General features: G+C 38.7%; 1 protein-coding gene across 1 annotated transcript in view; it reads right to left on the bottom strand.

The window, feature by feature from the left end:
• Positions 1 to 15,016, bottom strand: part of ATRNL1 (attractin like 1) — a 538,433-nt gene that overhangs the window by 478,840 nt on the left and 44,577 nt on the right. The window contains exon 5 of the mRNA XM_054382173.1: positions 11,310 to 11,518. Coding sequence (XP_054238148.1) covers positions 11,310 to 11,518 — 209 coding nt within the window. The remainder of the gene's footprint in view (positions 1 to 11,309; positions 11,519 to 15,016) is intronic.

The raw sequence follows: 15,016 nt of genomic DNA on the forward strand, positions 1-15,016 counted from the left end.
AAAAAGACCAAAAAGAAAGACAGAAATCCAGCACATGCACTATTTGCCTCTTGTCAGTAACTGTACATCATTGCTGAATGGTTTTATATCTACACAGGGAACACTGAATTTTTAGGATACCAGTGTGTTCCATTTTAGGCATTATCAATCATGGAATTGAAATTTTTGTCACCAGTGATGGCACACAGATGTTGTACAATAGCTAAGTTATTTCTGTAATTCAGTTCTGATATTATCAGCAACACTGTGTCACTCTTGGCCTAACTGGGATAAATCTTTCTTTTGAACCAAACATTACTAAAACCCAAAGCTGTCCAAGTCAACCTGGGCATAACCTTTGGTAGCTCAGTGACAGCACACTAAAATAAATAAATAAATAAATAAATAAATAACCACACCAAAAAAAAAAAAAACCCCACAACATAAAAACAGCCCCAAACCAACTCTACTAGTCTGCCTCCCAAATATTACATGTGACACCAACTTGTTTAAAAGGTTTCTGAGGTGATCTGGAAAACCAATGTGCTGTGCTTCCATGTCTAAAGGAAACTATAAGAATAGACAAAATTAGACGCCAGATAGGGAACTGCATCTACTCCTAAAAATCAGTATAAGCTTTCATAAAGAGAAGGGTTGTCTTCCAAAATCTCACAGTTGTTTGAAGAAATCAGGATGGAGTGATCCAAAAAAATATGAAGGGACATAGATTTTCACAAACCTTCTTACTGGAAACTATTAAACTTGTCTGTTGCAGCAACAGAATGAATCACAGAATGGTCTGGGTTGGAAGGGACCTCCAAAGCTCATCCAGTCCAACCCCCTCTGCAGTCAGCAGGGACATTCTCAACTAGATCAGGTTGCCCAGAGCCCTGTTGAGCCTCACCTTGAATATCTCCAGGCACAGGGCCTCAACCACCCCCCTGGGCAACCTGTTCCAGTGTTCCCCTACCCTCAAGGTAAAGAGCTTGTTCCTAACATGAAGGCCTCTGACAGCTAAAGTAATTAACCATAAGATATAGTAAGAAACAGTAGACAAGAGATTATGTTTCTCCTATGCGTATGATCAGGTTTGGGACAACTTGTTACAATTACTTCTTATACACAGCAAGCAAGCATCTAATTTGTAGCTAACTAGTTGTCAACTTTTCCTAGTACTCTATAGAAGAATCATGTCCACTGGAATTCAAATTACCTTCTGCTCATTAAATGATGGAGACACTCAATTCCCATTGTTCATTATACTTTCTACTCAGAAAAGATTAATTGTATTCGAATGAGGTCTAATGAGACTAAGAACAATTCAGTAAATTATTTCTTAAGCATTAATAATAGATACTGTAATAGAATTGTAATCTCAGCAAGATTCTGATTTGCTAAATCACTGGAGGAAACAATTTGAATCTAAAAGTGCGTAAAAATAAACAATTGATTAAGTATTCTTTGATCAGGGAAGACTTTAGAATTATAAAGACGGTGCCTCGAGTCAAAACACATTTACGTCTTTTCTAGCTCCCCTTCTTGCACGGACATTTAGTGATCAATAGTGCCCTCTAGTGGTATGCCACGGCTGAAACACACGAAGTATCGCACGCCAGCTGATTAGAGATTCTCCATTCTAACTGGGAACCGCAAGAATTCATAAAGCAAATCCAAAACATATTTAGATAATAGGGACTGCATTAAAACAAGGATAAGAAAAAACTTTGTAGAGAGAGTTAACAATGCAAAACTCTTAGCAATGCTGTAAACCAGGTCAGGGATTGAAAGAATGTCATAAACAACATTCTTGGTACTACCAGAGAGAGTTTAGCTGAGGGCAATGGAGCTGAGGGGACTTGAGCATCTTTATTATGAGGAAAGACTGAGAGACCTGAGATTGTTTAGTCCAGAGGAGAGAAGGTTGAGAGGGCATCTTATCAATGTCTACAAATACTTGAAGGGAGGCTGTCAGGAGGGTGAACCCGGTCTCTTTTCAGTAATGGACGCAAAAATCAATCAAAGGAAATTCCATCTGAACAAGAGAAAAGACTTTTTTACTGGGAGGGTGACAGAGCACTGGAACAGGCTGCCCAGAAAGGTTGTGGAGTCTGCTTTTCTAGAGATCTTCAAAACCCACCTGGACCCAGACAGGTTGTACTCAGTGGTCTCTAGAGGTTCCTCCCAGCCCCTAGTATTCCATGATTCTACAGCCTAAATGCTTCATTGCTGGTCTACACTAAACAACAGGAAAGGTGCATCCTGGTCTTGTTCTGATATGAAGGGAGGACACACACCCAAACTCAGGAGCTTGGAAGCAGCAAGTTTTCTTCAAAGAACACATCAATACCCCAATACATGACACACACGTGCACTAAAACAGCATCAGTCGGCACTGCCCCCGAAAAAGGCACCCCTGGCCTCCCTTCACTTCAGCTGTCATTGCTACTGAGCTGCACCATTCACAGAGCTGCACCACCAGCCAGACAGCTGGCTGCATCCAGGTTAATGCATCCAGGTTAGAACTTCATTTTTAGCCAGGCTACCTTTTCATCTGGATGTGTTCTCTTATATGCTTCACCTTACCTACACACACACGTGCTTGTGCCAACACAAGGAAGACTGCGTGGCCAGGACTGCCTCTTGGTGAAAAGTGTGAATCATTCATGGAGTTATCACAGTACTAAATGGTACCAGAAAAAATGAGTATAAAGTTGAAAAGACCCAAAGCAACAGAACAATACTGACGACTTCTGAAACATCATTTAAAGAGCAAATGCTTTTATATGGCTATTGCCTTATAAAGTCAAGGTAAATATAGGACTAAAAAATATCATTTACACATTTTCCTTCTTAAATACATATACCCCTAAACACTACCACTATTCAGCATAAATACATTTTCTATCCAGAAACATCACATTCACTACATACATGACTTTTGTGCACCAGAGAGCACAACAGCTGGAGAACAAAGATAATGAAAAATGTGTTTTATTCTTTTCTATTAAAATATGATTTTTCTTCATTTATTTAAAAACTGATTTTTTTTTCCTTATCTTCCTAATGTGTCACTCAATCCATGGGGGGGTGGGGAAGGGAATAAGCTTTCAAAACAGCAAACAACTCTATAAATCTGAATTGGGAGTCAATTAAGTTATCTTCAAAGGTTGGAACAAGTTTTATAGCTTTAAAAAGCAATTTACCCACGTAAAATAAGAGAAAAATCTAATTTCTTCTTATTGAGGAGTTTCATGAACTGCCAAAGTAACAATCTGCTCCAGTAGTTTAAGCCATAAGATCAATTTCCACCTAATGAGATTATATCATCTACTATCTTCAACCCTGATCTTTTCCTTTGGGATCACAGAAGAAAACCAGAAATAAATAAATAACTGAAGTATCAATGTGTTGAATATAAGTGTCATGATCTTCTTTCTCATACAATCTAAACAAAGCATTAAAATAAAATATTTATTGTTATTTATTTTGTATTTGTCTGATACCTGATCATTTGGGTTGAAAATTATTGCTTTAACAGTCTTTCAGCCACTACAAATATAAACCCAGTGTTTGTATTCTCAAGTACCCCATAAAATTGTCATATGATAGTGAATTTGAGATTATGAAACATATTTTGGAGTAAAGAGAATATATCTGAATAGACTTTCAATAAAAATTCTACTGGAAGGTTTTACCAAGCAGTAAATTACCTTTCTTACAGAGTAGTGATGAGATAGTAACTACATAAAAATACAAAGCTGCTGTGTAAATTAAAAGATAAATATTATTCAAGAATGGCTGACTGGCATTCTAATAGTATAGGTATTCATGTATTCCTACACTGCACAGTCCCACAGCATACATACATACAGGAGGTAATTATTTCTTCCCCCCTCCTGCAAAAAGTCCTGCTCCAAGTGAGACCTAACGGTAGACAAAGAAATACTGGACAGGTCTCCAGCTAAAGCAGCATGGCAGCAAGCTGTGCCAGGACTCAGCCTCCTCCATGAATGAAACAGTCAGAAATCCTAAGAGACACAAGCTGATGCAGTTCTTCAGATGCCATCTGGTTGCTATTATTCAGTCCCCTTTCTTTCCTCATCCAGGAGGAGCAGATCATCCAAGGGTGATCTGGCCTTGGGGAATCTGCAGGGTCAGTCTGAGCAGGAAGCCAAAAGGGCTGCACTGTCTGCCACTGCTGCCTGCCACTCACTGTGCCCTTTAACTGTTTGACTTCAGGCCTCTAAGGATGAGCTAAGCTGATAAAAAAAAAAAAGAAGGCGGCTTGATGCCACAGCAGTCTTTTCTGCAAGCACCTTGCATGTAAAGCTTTCCTAATCTTTTGTGATTCAGCACAAGTACACTCTTTGGTAATATTAAAAAATAAAATATAATCAAATAAATTTAATTTAAATTAATTTAAAATTAAAATACACTAAAACAAAAAAAAATAATTAAATTAAAATACTTAGTTTCTTATTCTCCAAAAGAAAGAGGGTTTTTTCATACCAGCAGTAGGAGACAGGACCCTCTGAATTAGAGATTTTGAGACTCCAAGCTAATGTTAGCAGGATACCAAGCCCTAATATCTCTGCTAACAACTTTTAGAAAACTTCACAGCTGTAATAGTCAAAGGCCTCCTTCCAGTTTTCAAACTAGGTGCACTGATGGCCTGTTTACCCTAATTTTTCTTAAAGAGCTGATCTCTTTATACATCCCACAGAAACAGCAACACTGCTCCCTCCCAGCCTTCCTTTCACTGGTTTAAACAAACCAGGCTCTATTAGTATCACACAGAAATGTTCAGGTTGGAAAAGACCCTCAGGATCACCAAGTCCAACCCAGAACCCTACTCTACAAGGTTCACCCCTAAACCATATCCTCAAGCACCACATCCAAACCACCTTTAAACACATCCAGGGTTGGTGACTCAACCACCTCCCTGGGCAGCTCATTCCAATGCCTGACCACTCTGTGAAACAAATTTTCCCTAATGTCCAGTCTAAACCTACCCAGTCATAGCTTGAGGCCATTCCCTCTTGTTCTATCTAATTACCTGTGAGATGAGACCAGCACCAGCCTCTCCACAACCTCCTTTCAGGCAGTTGTAGAGAGCAATGAGGTCTCCCCTCAGCCTCCTCTTTTCCAAACTAACCATCCCCAGCTCCTCCAAACACTCATTATAAGATTTATTCTCCAGGCCCTTCCCCAGCTTCATTGCCCTCCTCTAGACTCACTCCAGCACCTCCACACTTCTCCTGTATTGTGGTGCCCAAAACTGGACACAATACTCAAGGTGTGGCCTCACCAGAGCTGAGTACAAGGGCTCTGTCTTCCATAGCCCTGACCATCCTAATAGTTCTCCCTGTGTGCCTGTTCCAATTTGTATTCATAAAAGTGTGGTAACAAAACTGTAATACAGCACTAATGTCCTCTTGTAGATTCTGTGACTGATCATCCTAGTGCATTTGACACTTTACAGTCTATAGCATATAAAATTAAGAATATCAATTAGGCCCTATTCTAACGGAGATAGACAAGCAAGTTTTCTCCCATGTCACCTTCCACATTTCAAGCCAGGATTATAAAAGGAATGCTTAATGCTCTTAGTCCCCAAATGTACAAATTCACAATTTTTACTGAAGTAATTACATCACACACATTATCCTCTTTTTTTGTTAGTTTTCTTCAGGATATTCTGGTCTTGCTTCATATTTAAATTCCCACCTTTGTATTACCACGTCATTAGCAGTCTTATGACTAGATCACAAAAATTATGTAACAAGATCAGTTCCAAGATGACTCATTAAGTAATACTGATATCTTTCTCTATTTTTCTACCCTAAATTTCTGCTCAGCACACCCACTCACATTCCACAATTAAGATGTGCTTCCTTATGTATTCCCTGACTTCTTCAGTTTCAATGATTTTTTATCATCAAATCCTGAGGTTAAAAAAAAAATTGCATTTTCTTGTCACTTTTCTTATCAATATAGTTCATGTTAAAATAATTTGTAAATCCACCTTTCAACTGTTTCACTGTTCATTCACACTACATGCTTTTTATTCCCTCCCCTTTCAGTCTACAACTTGACACAGCTGCAATCAAGCCAACAAGTTTTGAGCTTCCTGAATCATTTTCTTTCTATTCTTAAATAAAGGTGCTATAATTAATAACTAAATTTAGTGTCTTCCTTTATCAGGGAGATCAGTGTTATTGATCTCCTTCTTCTGTTCAGGACTTGGTATTGCACTTGTTCCTTAGTTGAATCAATTGTTTGCATATTCTACCTTACCACATTTATGTGTATGCATTTTAAATACATATTTAGAAGGTCATATTGATTGCATGACTTCATATTGATTACATTTTTCATTAAAACTCAAATTTCATTAAAATTCAAAATTAATTAAAACTCAAAATTCATTAAAACTCCCATCCCAAATCTCAGCCTAACTGCACATACAGAGTGCTAACAACCACTTTAATGCACCCAGCCACCTATTCAAATGAATCCAATAAATATTTAAAGCTGAACCTGGCTCTTCGTTTACCTGTGACATCCTCTCTTTTGCAGCTGAGGTATTTGCCTCACACAGAATTTTCAGACACTGATTATTATAGCTGCACTTTGTTTACAAACTGCACCAAGTCCTCCAAGGATTTTTCTGATGATTTTACAGATTACTAAATTCTATCTGAAACATAAAGCTGAAGAATACATTTCTAGTATATATGAAAAAAACCACTCATGTTATACCAATTCTATCCTATGAGCTCTGCATATGCAAAATTTCCTTAGACAACTCTCATCGGTCACAAACTTGAAAATAGAAGGTTTCACCTCAACACAAGGAGAAACTTCTTTACAGTGAGGGTGACAGAGCACTGAAGCAGGCTGCCCAGAGAAGCTGTAGAGTCTCCTTCTTCTCTATAGACTTCAAAACTTGCCTGGATGCATTCCTGTGCAGTCTACCCTAGGTGACCCTGCTTTGGCAGGGGGGTTGGACTCGATGATCTCTGCAGGTCCCCTCCAATCTCTAATGTTCTGTGATTTCTTTGATAGACATAGTGAAATTTCCAAACACAGAATTCAGCAATTGGATTCTAACTTAAAATGAGGGCAGGAACAGACTTCTTGGGTTTGGGTTTTTATCTGTATGTATAGTATGAATGCACATATCTACAACAGGACATCTCCCATACTGTAACACTGCAGTTTCTTCTGGCTGAATTGACACTTCATCAGGGGAAGGGAAAAAAAAAAAAAGGCTAAAAAGTGAAATAAGGACAAAGAGGGCATTATCACAGGCCAGAATAGTTAGGACACCTGCTTCTAATTTACCTTCCAAAATCAGTTTTGTCCAAAGCATATTTTATATCATATGTCCTCCCCTTTGAAAATACCTGTTTGTATGCTTTCACTTCAGGAACATCAAGGCATGAAAGGCCAAAATCTGACATTTCAGGCCTCTCAGCAATTAAGCACAAACTCTCCCCTTTTTGCTTGCAGTACTGATGTTCAATGATCAACCTACTAATAAAGTCTCTCTTAAATTCAGTAATTTTCAACTCTTTCTTTTCCTGTCTGCACTCAGTACAAAAGGTTCCAGCACAAGAACATCACACTGAACAAGGCAGGAAAGTATATTTGCCTGTAGGAGCTCTCAAGCAAGGACTCCCACTGAGCATTAGTCACCACAAACTCCTTAATCTCCCCATCAAAAGATTGTTTCCTAGCAAGCACATCAGTTTTGTGGCATGACTTCAGCTCTTGCTGGTATTTACATCCCTCCTAAAGTGCTGATCCACAAACTGGCTGCTATACTCCATGATTATCTTTCAAATGCCTACCACAAAGAAAGGGTCCTTGCCTACTGCAAATCCCTCATGTGATAATTACTATCTACAGCGATCTGCAAGTCTTCTAACAACCACTGCTTGATAGGACAACCTTCCTTTTGCTGACACAACCTGCAGTCTTTGTTGCCAGACACTTTATGTTAAGTGATATTAAGGCAATTTTCTGGTTTATGACTTTGAACTGGATGATTTCTAGCTCTTCAAAAAGAGACTATCTTCCTTTATTTGCTACACAGTGAATCATTCTGTCTTATCTGAAAATTTTATGCCAACAAATTACATATAATAATTGAGATATTTTGTTAAATTGTCATTTAACATCAGACAAAAACTGTCCACTGAAAAATTCTCCTTGTAAACACTTGGCAACTTCAGATTTTATAGGTAACTATAGTTTTAATTCCTACTGCAAAACATGTTTTAAATTATTTAGTATGTGGCAAGCTATTTGTTTACTTCACATGGAATGAAATTAAGCTCCTTGAAGAAACACATCTCTCAATAAGGCCTGAAGCATTACTTTTTAAAAGGATATAACACACATTTTCAGCCTGGCCAATGATGGTTTGCTTCACTCTTAAAAGGGTGGAACTGTTTGCAATCCTTCCAGTCATCCTGACTTTTTAAACCCATTTCAGAAGCTAACTGCTCTGAAATCTCCTCTCCTTGTTTGCAGCCCAAGACAATCCAAGACACTCTCTCCCTGGTATCACAGAGAATTTGCTGGCTGCAGGCACATACTTAGCAAAAGGTAACACTTCTCTATAAATTATCTATTTCAACTTCTCAAACTGGTCAAATAGTGCATGAGCCACCACTTTTATCTCAACTCAGTCCCCTTTCATTTTTGCTTATACCTAGCAAAGAAAAAGAGAGCAAACCAATAGTTTTAAGGCATCTCTTTTACCTCCCTGGGGTACATTGACAGGCTGTGTCAGCAGGCATGGACAGATGCTGCTTCAGAATATTAAGACAGATTTCCCAGAATTTGGAGAGCGTAATACAGAAAAGGAATCACTCCAGGAAAATTTCAGCCTCCTTCATGTTGCCTGAACATTTTAAGTTAACTAGATTTCAAGTAAATACTAAATTTTCACCTTGCATGGAATTCTGAGACCAACCATCTCCAAAACATTTAACATTATTAGCATTATCAAAAATAATGTTTTCATTTTTAACAAAAGGAAAGTAAAAATTAAATAAATTTTTAGTAAATGTACTTTGTTATAATAATCATCATCATCATCTATTTACTTTCCAAGTCAAAGTTTTTATTGTAATGGTTTTACTCCATACCTATGCAACTAGCAGCAAATATCTACAAGATAAATTTTATGGAAGAAGTATGTAATAATGAAGACTCTTTTTACTCAAAAGAGCTGTTCTATCCTAAAAAAAAAAAAATACAGTGTCCTCTTTACTCAAAATACTTGGTTTAAAGGTTTTCTTTTGGGATGCTCCTTCCACAGCATCCACAAGATGTCACCATTGTAAAAAGAAAAAAAACCTCATGCAGGGAGAAATATGAAATGCCTTTTCTGTGTTCTGAACCATGGATTTCATTTTTTGTACATCTCAATCAATGTAGTCCATAGAGGTTTTTTTAGGGGGGTTGTTTGTTTGTTTTTCAATACAGAGACTAAACATACTCAAAAAAAAAAAAATGTGAAAACTCCAAAACATAAAATTATCTTTGAAAACACAGAAAGCCAGACTCTATTTTAGCCTGGATTTGTATTACCAGAGACAAACTCAGCAGACAGCAAAAGTAGTAAGACAGGTAGAAACGGTTAAGAATCCAGTATGGCAAATTAGCTACATAGAAGATAGTGTTGGTTTAGAAACTATAGAGTACATAGAAGCAGATAAATAAATAAATAGAACAAAACAGCAAGTCATCTCACAGAGAGATTAAGGAATGTTTGATATTGTTTTGTATTTAACAAGGGAAAACAATTATGCATCCAGGCCAGCTCATCTGTCATTAAATTAAACAAAATTAAGTTAAAAAAAAAAACCCAACTAAAATTGAAATGTGTGTAGGTTCAGTGAAAATCCAAGGAGCAATGAAGCAAATTATCTCTGCATAACCCTACTCACTGCAGGAAAGAAAAGGAAGCTATGCTGCACAGAAATGCTAGCTGAAAAGAAGGGACTAGAAGTGATAGACGGACTTTGTGTGTGTGTGTGTGTGCTCAAAACTTCTAATGAAGAGTACAGCACTGTAAATTAAGGTATAATCTAAAAAGCCTTTCCAAAGACTTGTGGCTTTCCCTCATTTTGTACACAGTCATCTGAAACTGTAAGGAATCAACGCACAAGTAAGCCTAGCACACTTGCTTCACGTTTTGATCAGAACTTCAGAGATTAAGCTTTCAGGATCTTTTTCTGTGCACTACAATCATGGAAGGTTCTCAGTAACAAGCCTGCACTGCTTCCATTCAATGGCCGTATCTCTAACCTACTTCCTCTCTGTGAGCGCACTGCCTGCCTTTTAATGAACAACTTCATTAATTATTGAGAAGATAAATGTATTAAATCTCATGGTGTCTTTGGTCTAATAGGTGTGACAGCTAATAGGAATAAAAAAGTCATTTCCTTTGACATGTAAAAAGAAACAGCAATGAAAGTAGAGGCAGAAAGTAATGGGAAGAGGGCATATCAGCTAAGTAATCTGGAGGTACTTTAATATTTATTTGAAACTGACGTTCTTCTCTTAAAATCAGAGCCAGCTAAGCCAATTGAGACTTCTGTTTGAAGTGGTAAAGGATTTTTGAAAAAAATCTAAATATCTAACATAATCATAATAAGTGAATTAAACATTTAGGATCTTAAGTAATTGATCCATAATAAGAAACAATTAGTTATGGCACTGGGAGTAAAACTACTGCACATGCTTAGAGCACACCCATTACTCCACAGTACATCCCCACACAGATATTCTTCTACTATCATAACAAATCAGCTTACCTTCCTTTTTCATTAAGAGGCTATGCAATTAACACAGAACTAAACCATACAGTGAATAGTTATTTCAGGAAGCACTGAAAAAATGTTGTGATGATGTGACATTAATTAGAAAAGGAAACAGAAAAAAAATATATATAATCAAATCTATCTAGACATTAAAGAAATTAATAAAGAAGGAAGTTAGGCTATGGAAGACCTTAGCTCACAACTCTTCAGTAATTATTGCCTTTTTTTTTTTTTTTGCCTCCCCCTTCAAATTAATGACACAACAGGAAGATTGCTCACCATAAAAATGTTCAGGTCAGTTTCTTCAGGCAGAAAATAACATAGCTATGAGCCTTTGATGGAATTAAAACACACACAGGTTCACATGAAAATCTACTCCATAAGTTATTTTTTCATTTATGTTTATTCATTAAAGATGCAAATGGGGCACGTGTATTAAAGGTGCTTGTTTTACAAGGGTTATCTTGATTCTACAAAACAAAGCCTTACCTTGCCAACTGTCGTTGCAAACACACAGCTTCTCCCCTGTCAAATCACAGTACCCATGATCTGGACTGCCACAGTTGGCTTTGCAGTATGGAATATCACAGGCTTCTCCTTTCCAATACTTGTCACACTCACAGTACACCTGGTTTGGTATGGACACACTGGTTGTACACTTCCCATGTTCTGAGCAGTTATTAGGACAAGAATTAATTCTGAAAAAAAAAAAAAAAAAGTAAAATAAGGGAAATGACAAGCCAGCAGCTGATGACAGTAGTTTTATCTGACAGTATTCCAACAGTAAGTGTTAAGGTATCTTTTTCTATCTGACAAAAGACAAGTGTAATTATGGTTTTACAGGCAAGTGAGCTGAAAGGGTGTTCATCCAGACTTACATACAAGATCTGTGCTGCAGACAGGATCACAAACATCATGTATGTTAACAAGAAGTATTGACATTAAGCAGAAGGACAGGCCCTGCCTGGACAGATAACCATCTACTCTTTCCTCTATTCCAGTATCAGAACTCCAGTCAGTCACTTCAAATGCTGATTATCTCTAGGAACATCCACACTGGAAGTGACTGCGAGCAGTAAGCCTTCAACTCTCCACCACAGGCTCACAGTCAAAGGGGTCTCCCGAGTGGCTTTGGTCCATGCTATAAAGCACTATGTCTAACATCTGAGGGCAATAAAATTGGAAAAGCTGTGCAAGAAAAAATACAACATGGCTTAATACCCTGACACTACTCATAGGTGGTGCTTCATGCCTTAAATCCTTAATAGCAGAGCCACCTTAATCTTGCTTCCTTAGCTCTGCAGTCAAAGATGCAGGAAAAGGAAAGGCTGGGCTGAGAGAAATCTGTGACTGTTACAGGAATTAGCATTGCTGTGATACACCCAACCAAACATCCAGATCACTGGCAACTGCACTGCAAAATTGTGCAAAGCGGTTCCAGAAACACAGGCAATTCCTTGGACACAAGGAGAGATGAAGGACCTTGAAGTATGTGGGTCAAAGATTTTCCATGAACATAATGGCAGGCAGTACGTGTCTGATGAAATCCAAAAAAGATTTGAAACCTCCTTTGATGACTTACAGCAAAGGGTTGGGTTGAAACTCAAAATAAACTGTTACTACAAATCCCTGATGATAACACAGACTGCTCCCTGTAGATGTGAGAGCATTCATAGCATTACTTGCTCATACCAAAGGAAGAAAGAACTGGAAAAAAGCTGGTGAGCTGAAGGCTGGCCTTTGGCCAAGTGTAGTTGTAGTAGGACAGTCAGGAGATGAGTTTTCATTTTCTAAAAGACTCACCTTAGAGGTCTAGTAACACACATGGCACTAACTGCTGTGAGGAACCTCTCCCTTCACAGAAAGAGTGTTCTGCAGTAAGGTGAAGAATTAAGTTTTGCCAGTAATAACAGAAAGATACCACTTTAAAAGTAGAAGTATTCCTGTGCAAAGAAAGAGGTTTGATAAGGATTCAAACATAAAGAGAAAAACTGGATCAACAGAGTTGGAAGCAGGCTTCCTGACTCCGAGGAACACAAAATTTACTCAGAGTTCTGGAGTAACTATTGTTTGTAACTGGCATGGAATTTTAGTCAGTTAATGCAGCCATAAGAAAGCAATCATAGGTACTTCTTCCATGATTAAATAATTGCTGTTGGCTCATAAAAAAAGAAAAAATTTCAAAGTATCCATTGAAATAGAAGAAAAAGAAGAAAAGAAAACATAAACTTTTGTGAGTAATACATGTAATAGAATTAAAAACTGGTAGGGTTTTTTTTATTTATTTTAAATCTTCCCAACAGATTAGTTAATGCTATCTAGCATGCACCACATTACCAAGTCATAAAAGAATGCAGAGCACATATTCATTTCTTGAGAATGCCATGTCATATTGCTATTTGCTCCCAAGACAAACAGAAAAAAGTGAAATAAAAAGCTTCAGGGATAACTGAAAAACGTATCTAATCACAGCAGAGAAGTGAGCCAGGTGATTGGATTTTACTGACATCAACTGACAAAAATTGAAGATATTCAGTCTTCTAGGCTGCCTTTTCCAACACAAGATATTTAGTGAGGTTTCCGAAATTCTGAAAGGCTATTTATCATCTGGTAGAAAACAGGCAAACTGCTGTCGAAACAGAAACAGTCTTTCCATAGACAATTTAACAAGAACTCTGCCAAGAGTAAGCCTATTGTCAAAAACACAAATAGGAGTTTTAAATTAATAAAGAATATGACAAATATATTACATGTACTTCCACATTTGAAGCAAAGTACCAGCCACCACATCGACACTGTCCCACACCACATCCTGGTCTCCAAGCTGATAATGTCTGGGTTTGATGGATGGACCATTCAGTGGATAAAGAACTGGCTTGATGGCCACACCCAAAGAGTGGCTGTCAATGGCTCCATGTCCCAGTGGAGGCCAGTGACAAGCAGAGTCCCTCAAGAATCAGTCCTGGGACCAGTCTTGTTCAACATCTTTGTTGGTGACATGGACAGTGGCATTGAGTGCACCCTCAACAAGTTTGCAGATGACACCAAGCTGTGAGGTGCAGCAGACAGGCTGGAGGGAAGGGATCCATCCAGAGGGACCTGGACAGGCTGGAGAGGTGGGCCCATTACAACCTCATGAAGTTCAACAAGACCAAATGCAAGGTCCTACATCTGGGTCGGGGCAATCCCAAGCACTGATATAGGTTGGGCAGTGACTGGCTTGAGAACAGCCCTGAAGAAAGGGACTTGGGAGTGATGGTGGATGAGAAGCTCAACAGGAGCTGTCAATGTGCACTTGCAGCCCAGAAAGCCAACCAGAGCCTGGGCTCCATCAAGAGAAGCATAAGCAGTAGGTCGAGGGAGGTGATTCTGCCCCTCTACTCCGCTCTGGTGAGACCCCACTCGGAACACTGTGTCCAGTTCTGGAGCCTCTATTACAAGAGGGATATGGATATGCTGGAAGGTGTCCAGAGAAGGGCCACCAGGATGATCAGAGGGCTGGAGCACCTCTCCTATGAGGAGAGACTGAAAGAGTTGGGGCTGTTCAGTCTGGAGAGGAGAAGGCTCCGAGGAGACCTTATTGTGGCCTTCCAGTATCCAAAGGAGGCTACAAGAAAGCTGGGGAGGGACTTTTTAGGGTGTCAGGTAGTGATAGGACTAGAAGGAATGGAGCAAAACTAGAAGTGGTAGATTGATATTGGATGTTAGAAGTTTTACACCATGAGGGTGGTGAGACACTGGAACAGGTTGCCCAGGGAGGTGGTGGAAGCCTCATCCCTGGAGGTTTTTAAGTCCATGCTGGTTGTGGCTCTGGGAAACCTGATCTAGCGTGAGGTGTCCCTGCCCATGGCAGGGGGGTTGGTACTAGATGATCCTTGAGTCCCTCCAACCCTAACAATTCTATGATCTCAAAAAAAGTTATTTCAGAAGCTGAAGGAATTGAAAGGAAGGAAGAAGAATATCTTCAGTCACGGGAAAACTGTCACTCAAAGAAAGAGCTACAACAGAACTAAGCAATCCCCTATTTAACTAAAGCATCCAGTATAAAAAGAGACATTATATTGTGTCACAAGCCTGTCCCAAATGAGGTAGAAGTTGCAATTAACAACTGCTGCACCTGAGAAGGAAAAGGCTCAGGTCTATCGGATGCATCTGTGGAGCTGCAGACACAGAAAAGCAAACTGGAGGAAAAGGCA

This window comes from Indicator indicator, chromosome 7 (assembly GCF_027791375.1).
Source record: "Indicator indicator isolate 239-I01 chromosome 7, UM_Iind_1.1, whole genome shotgun sequence".
NCBI lineage: Eukaryota > Metazoa > Chordata > Aves > Piciformes > Indicatoridae > Indicator > Indicator indicator.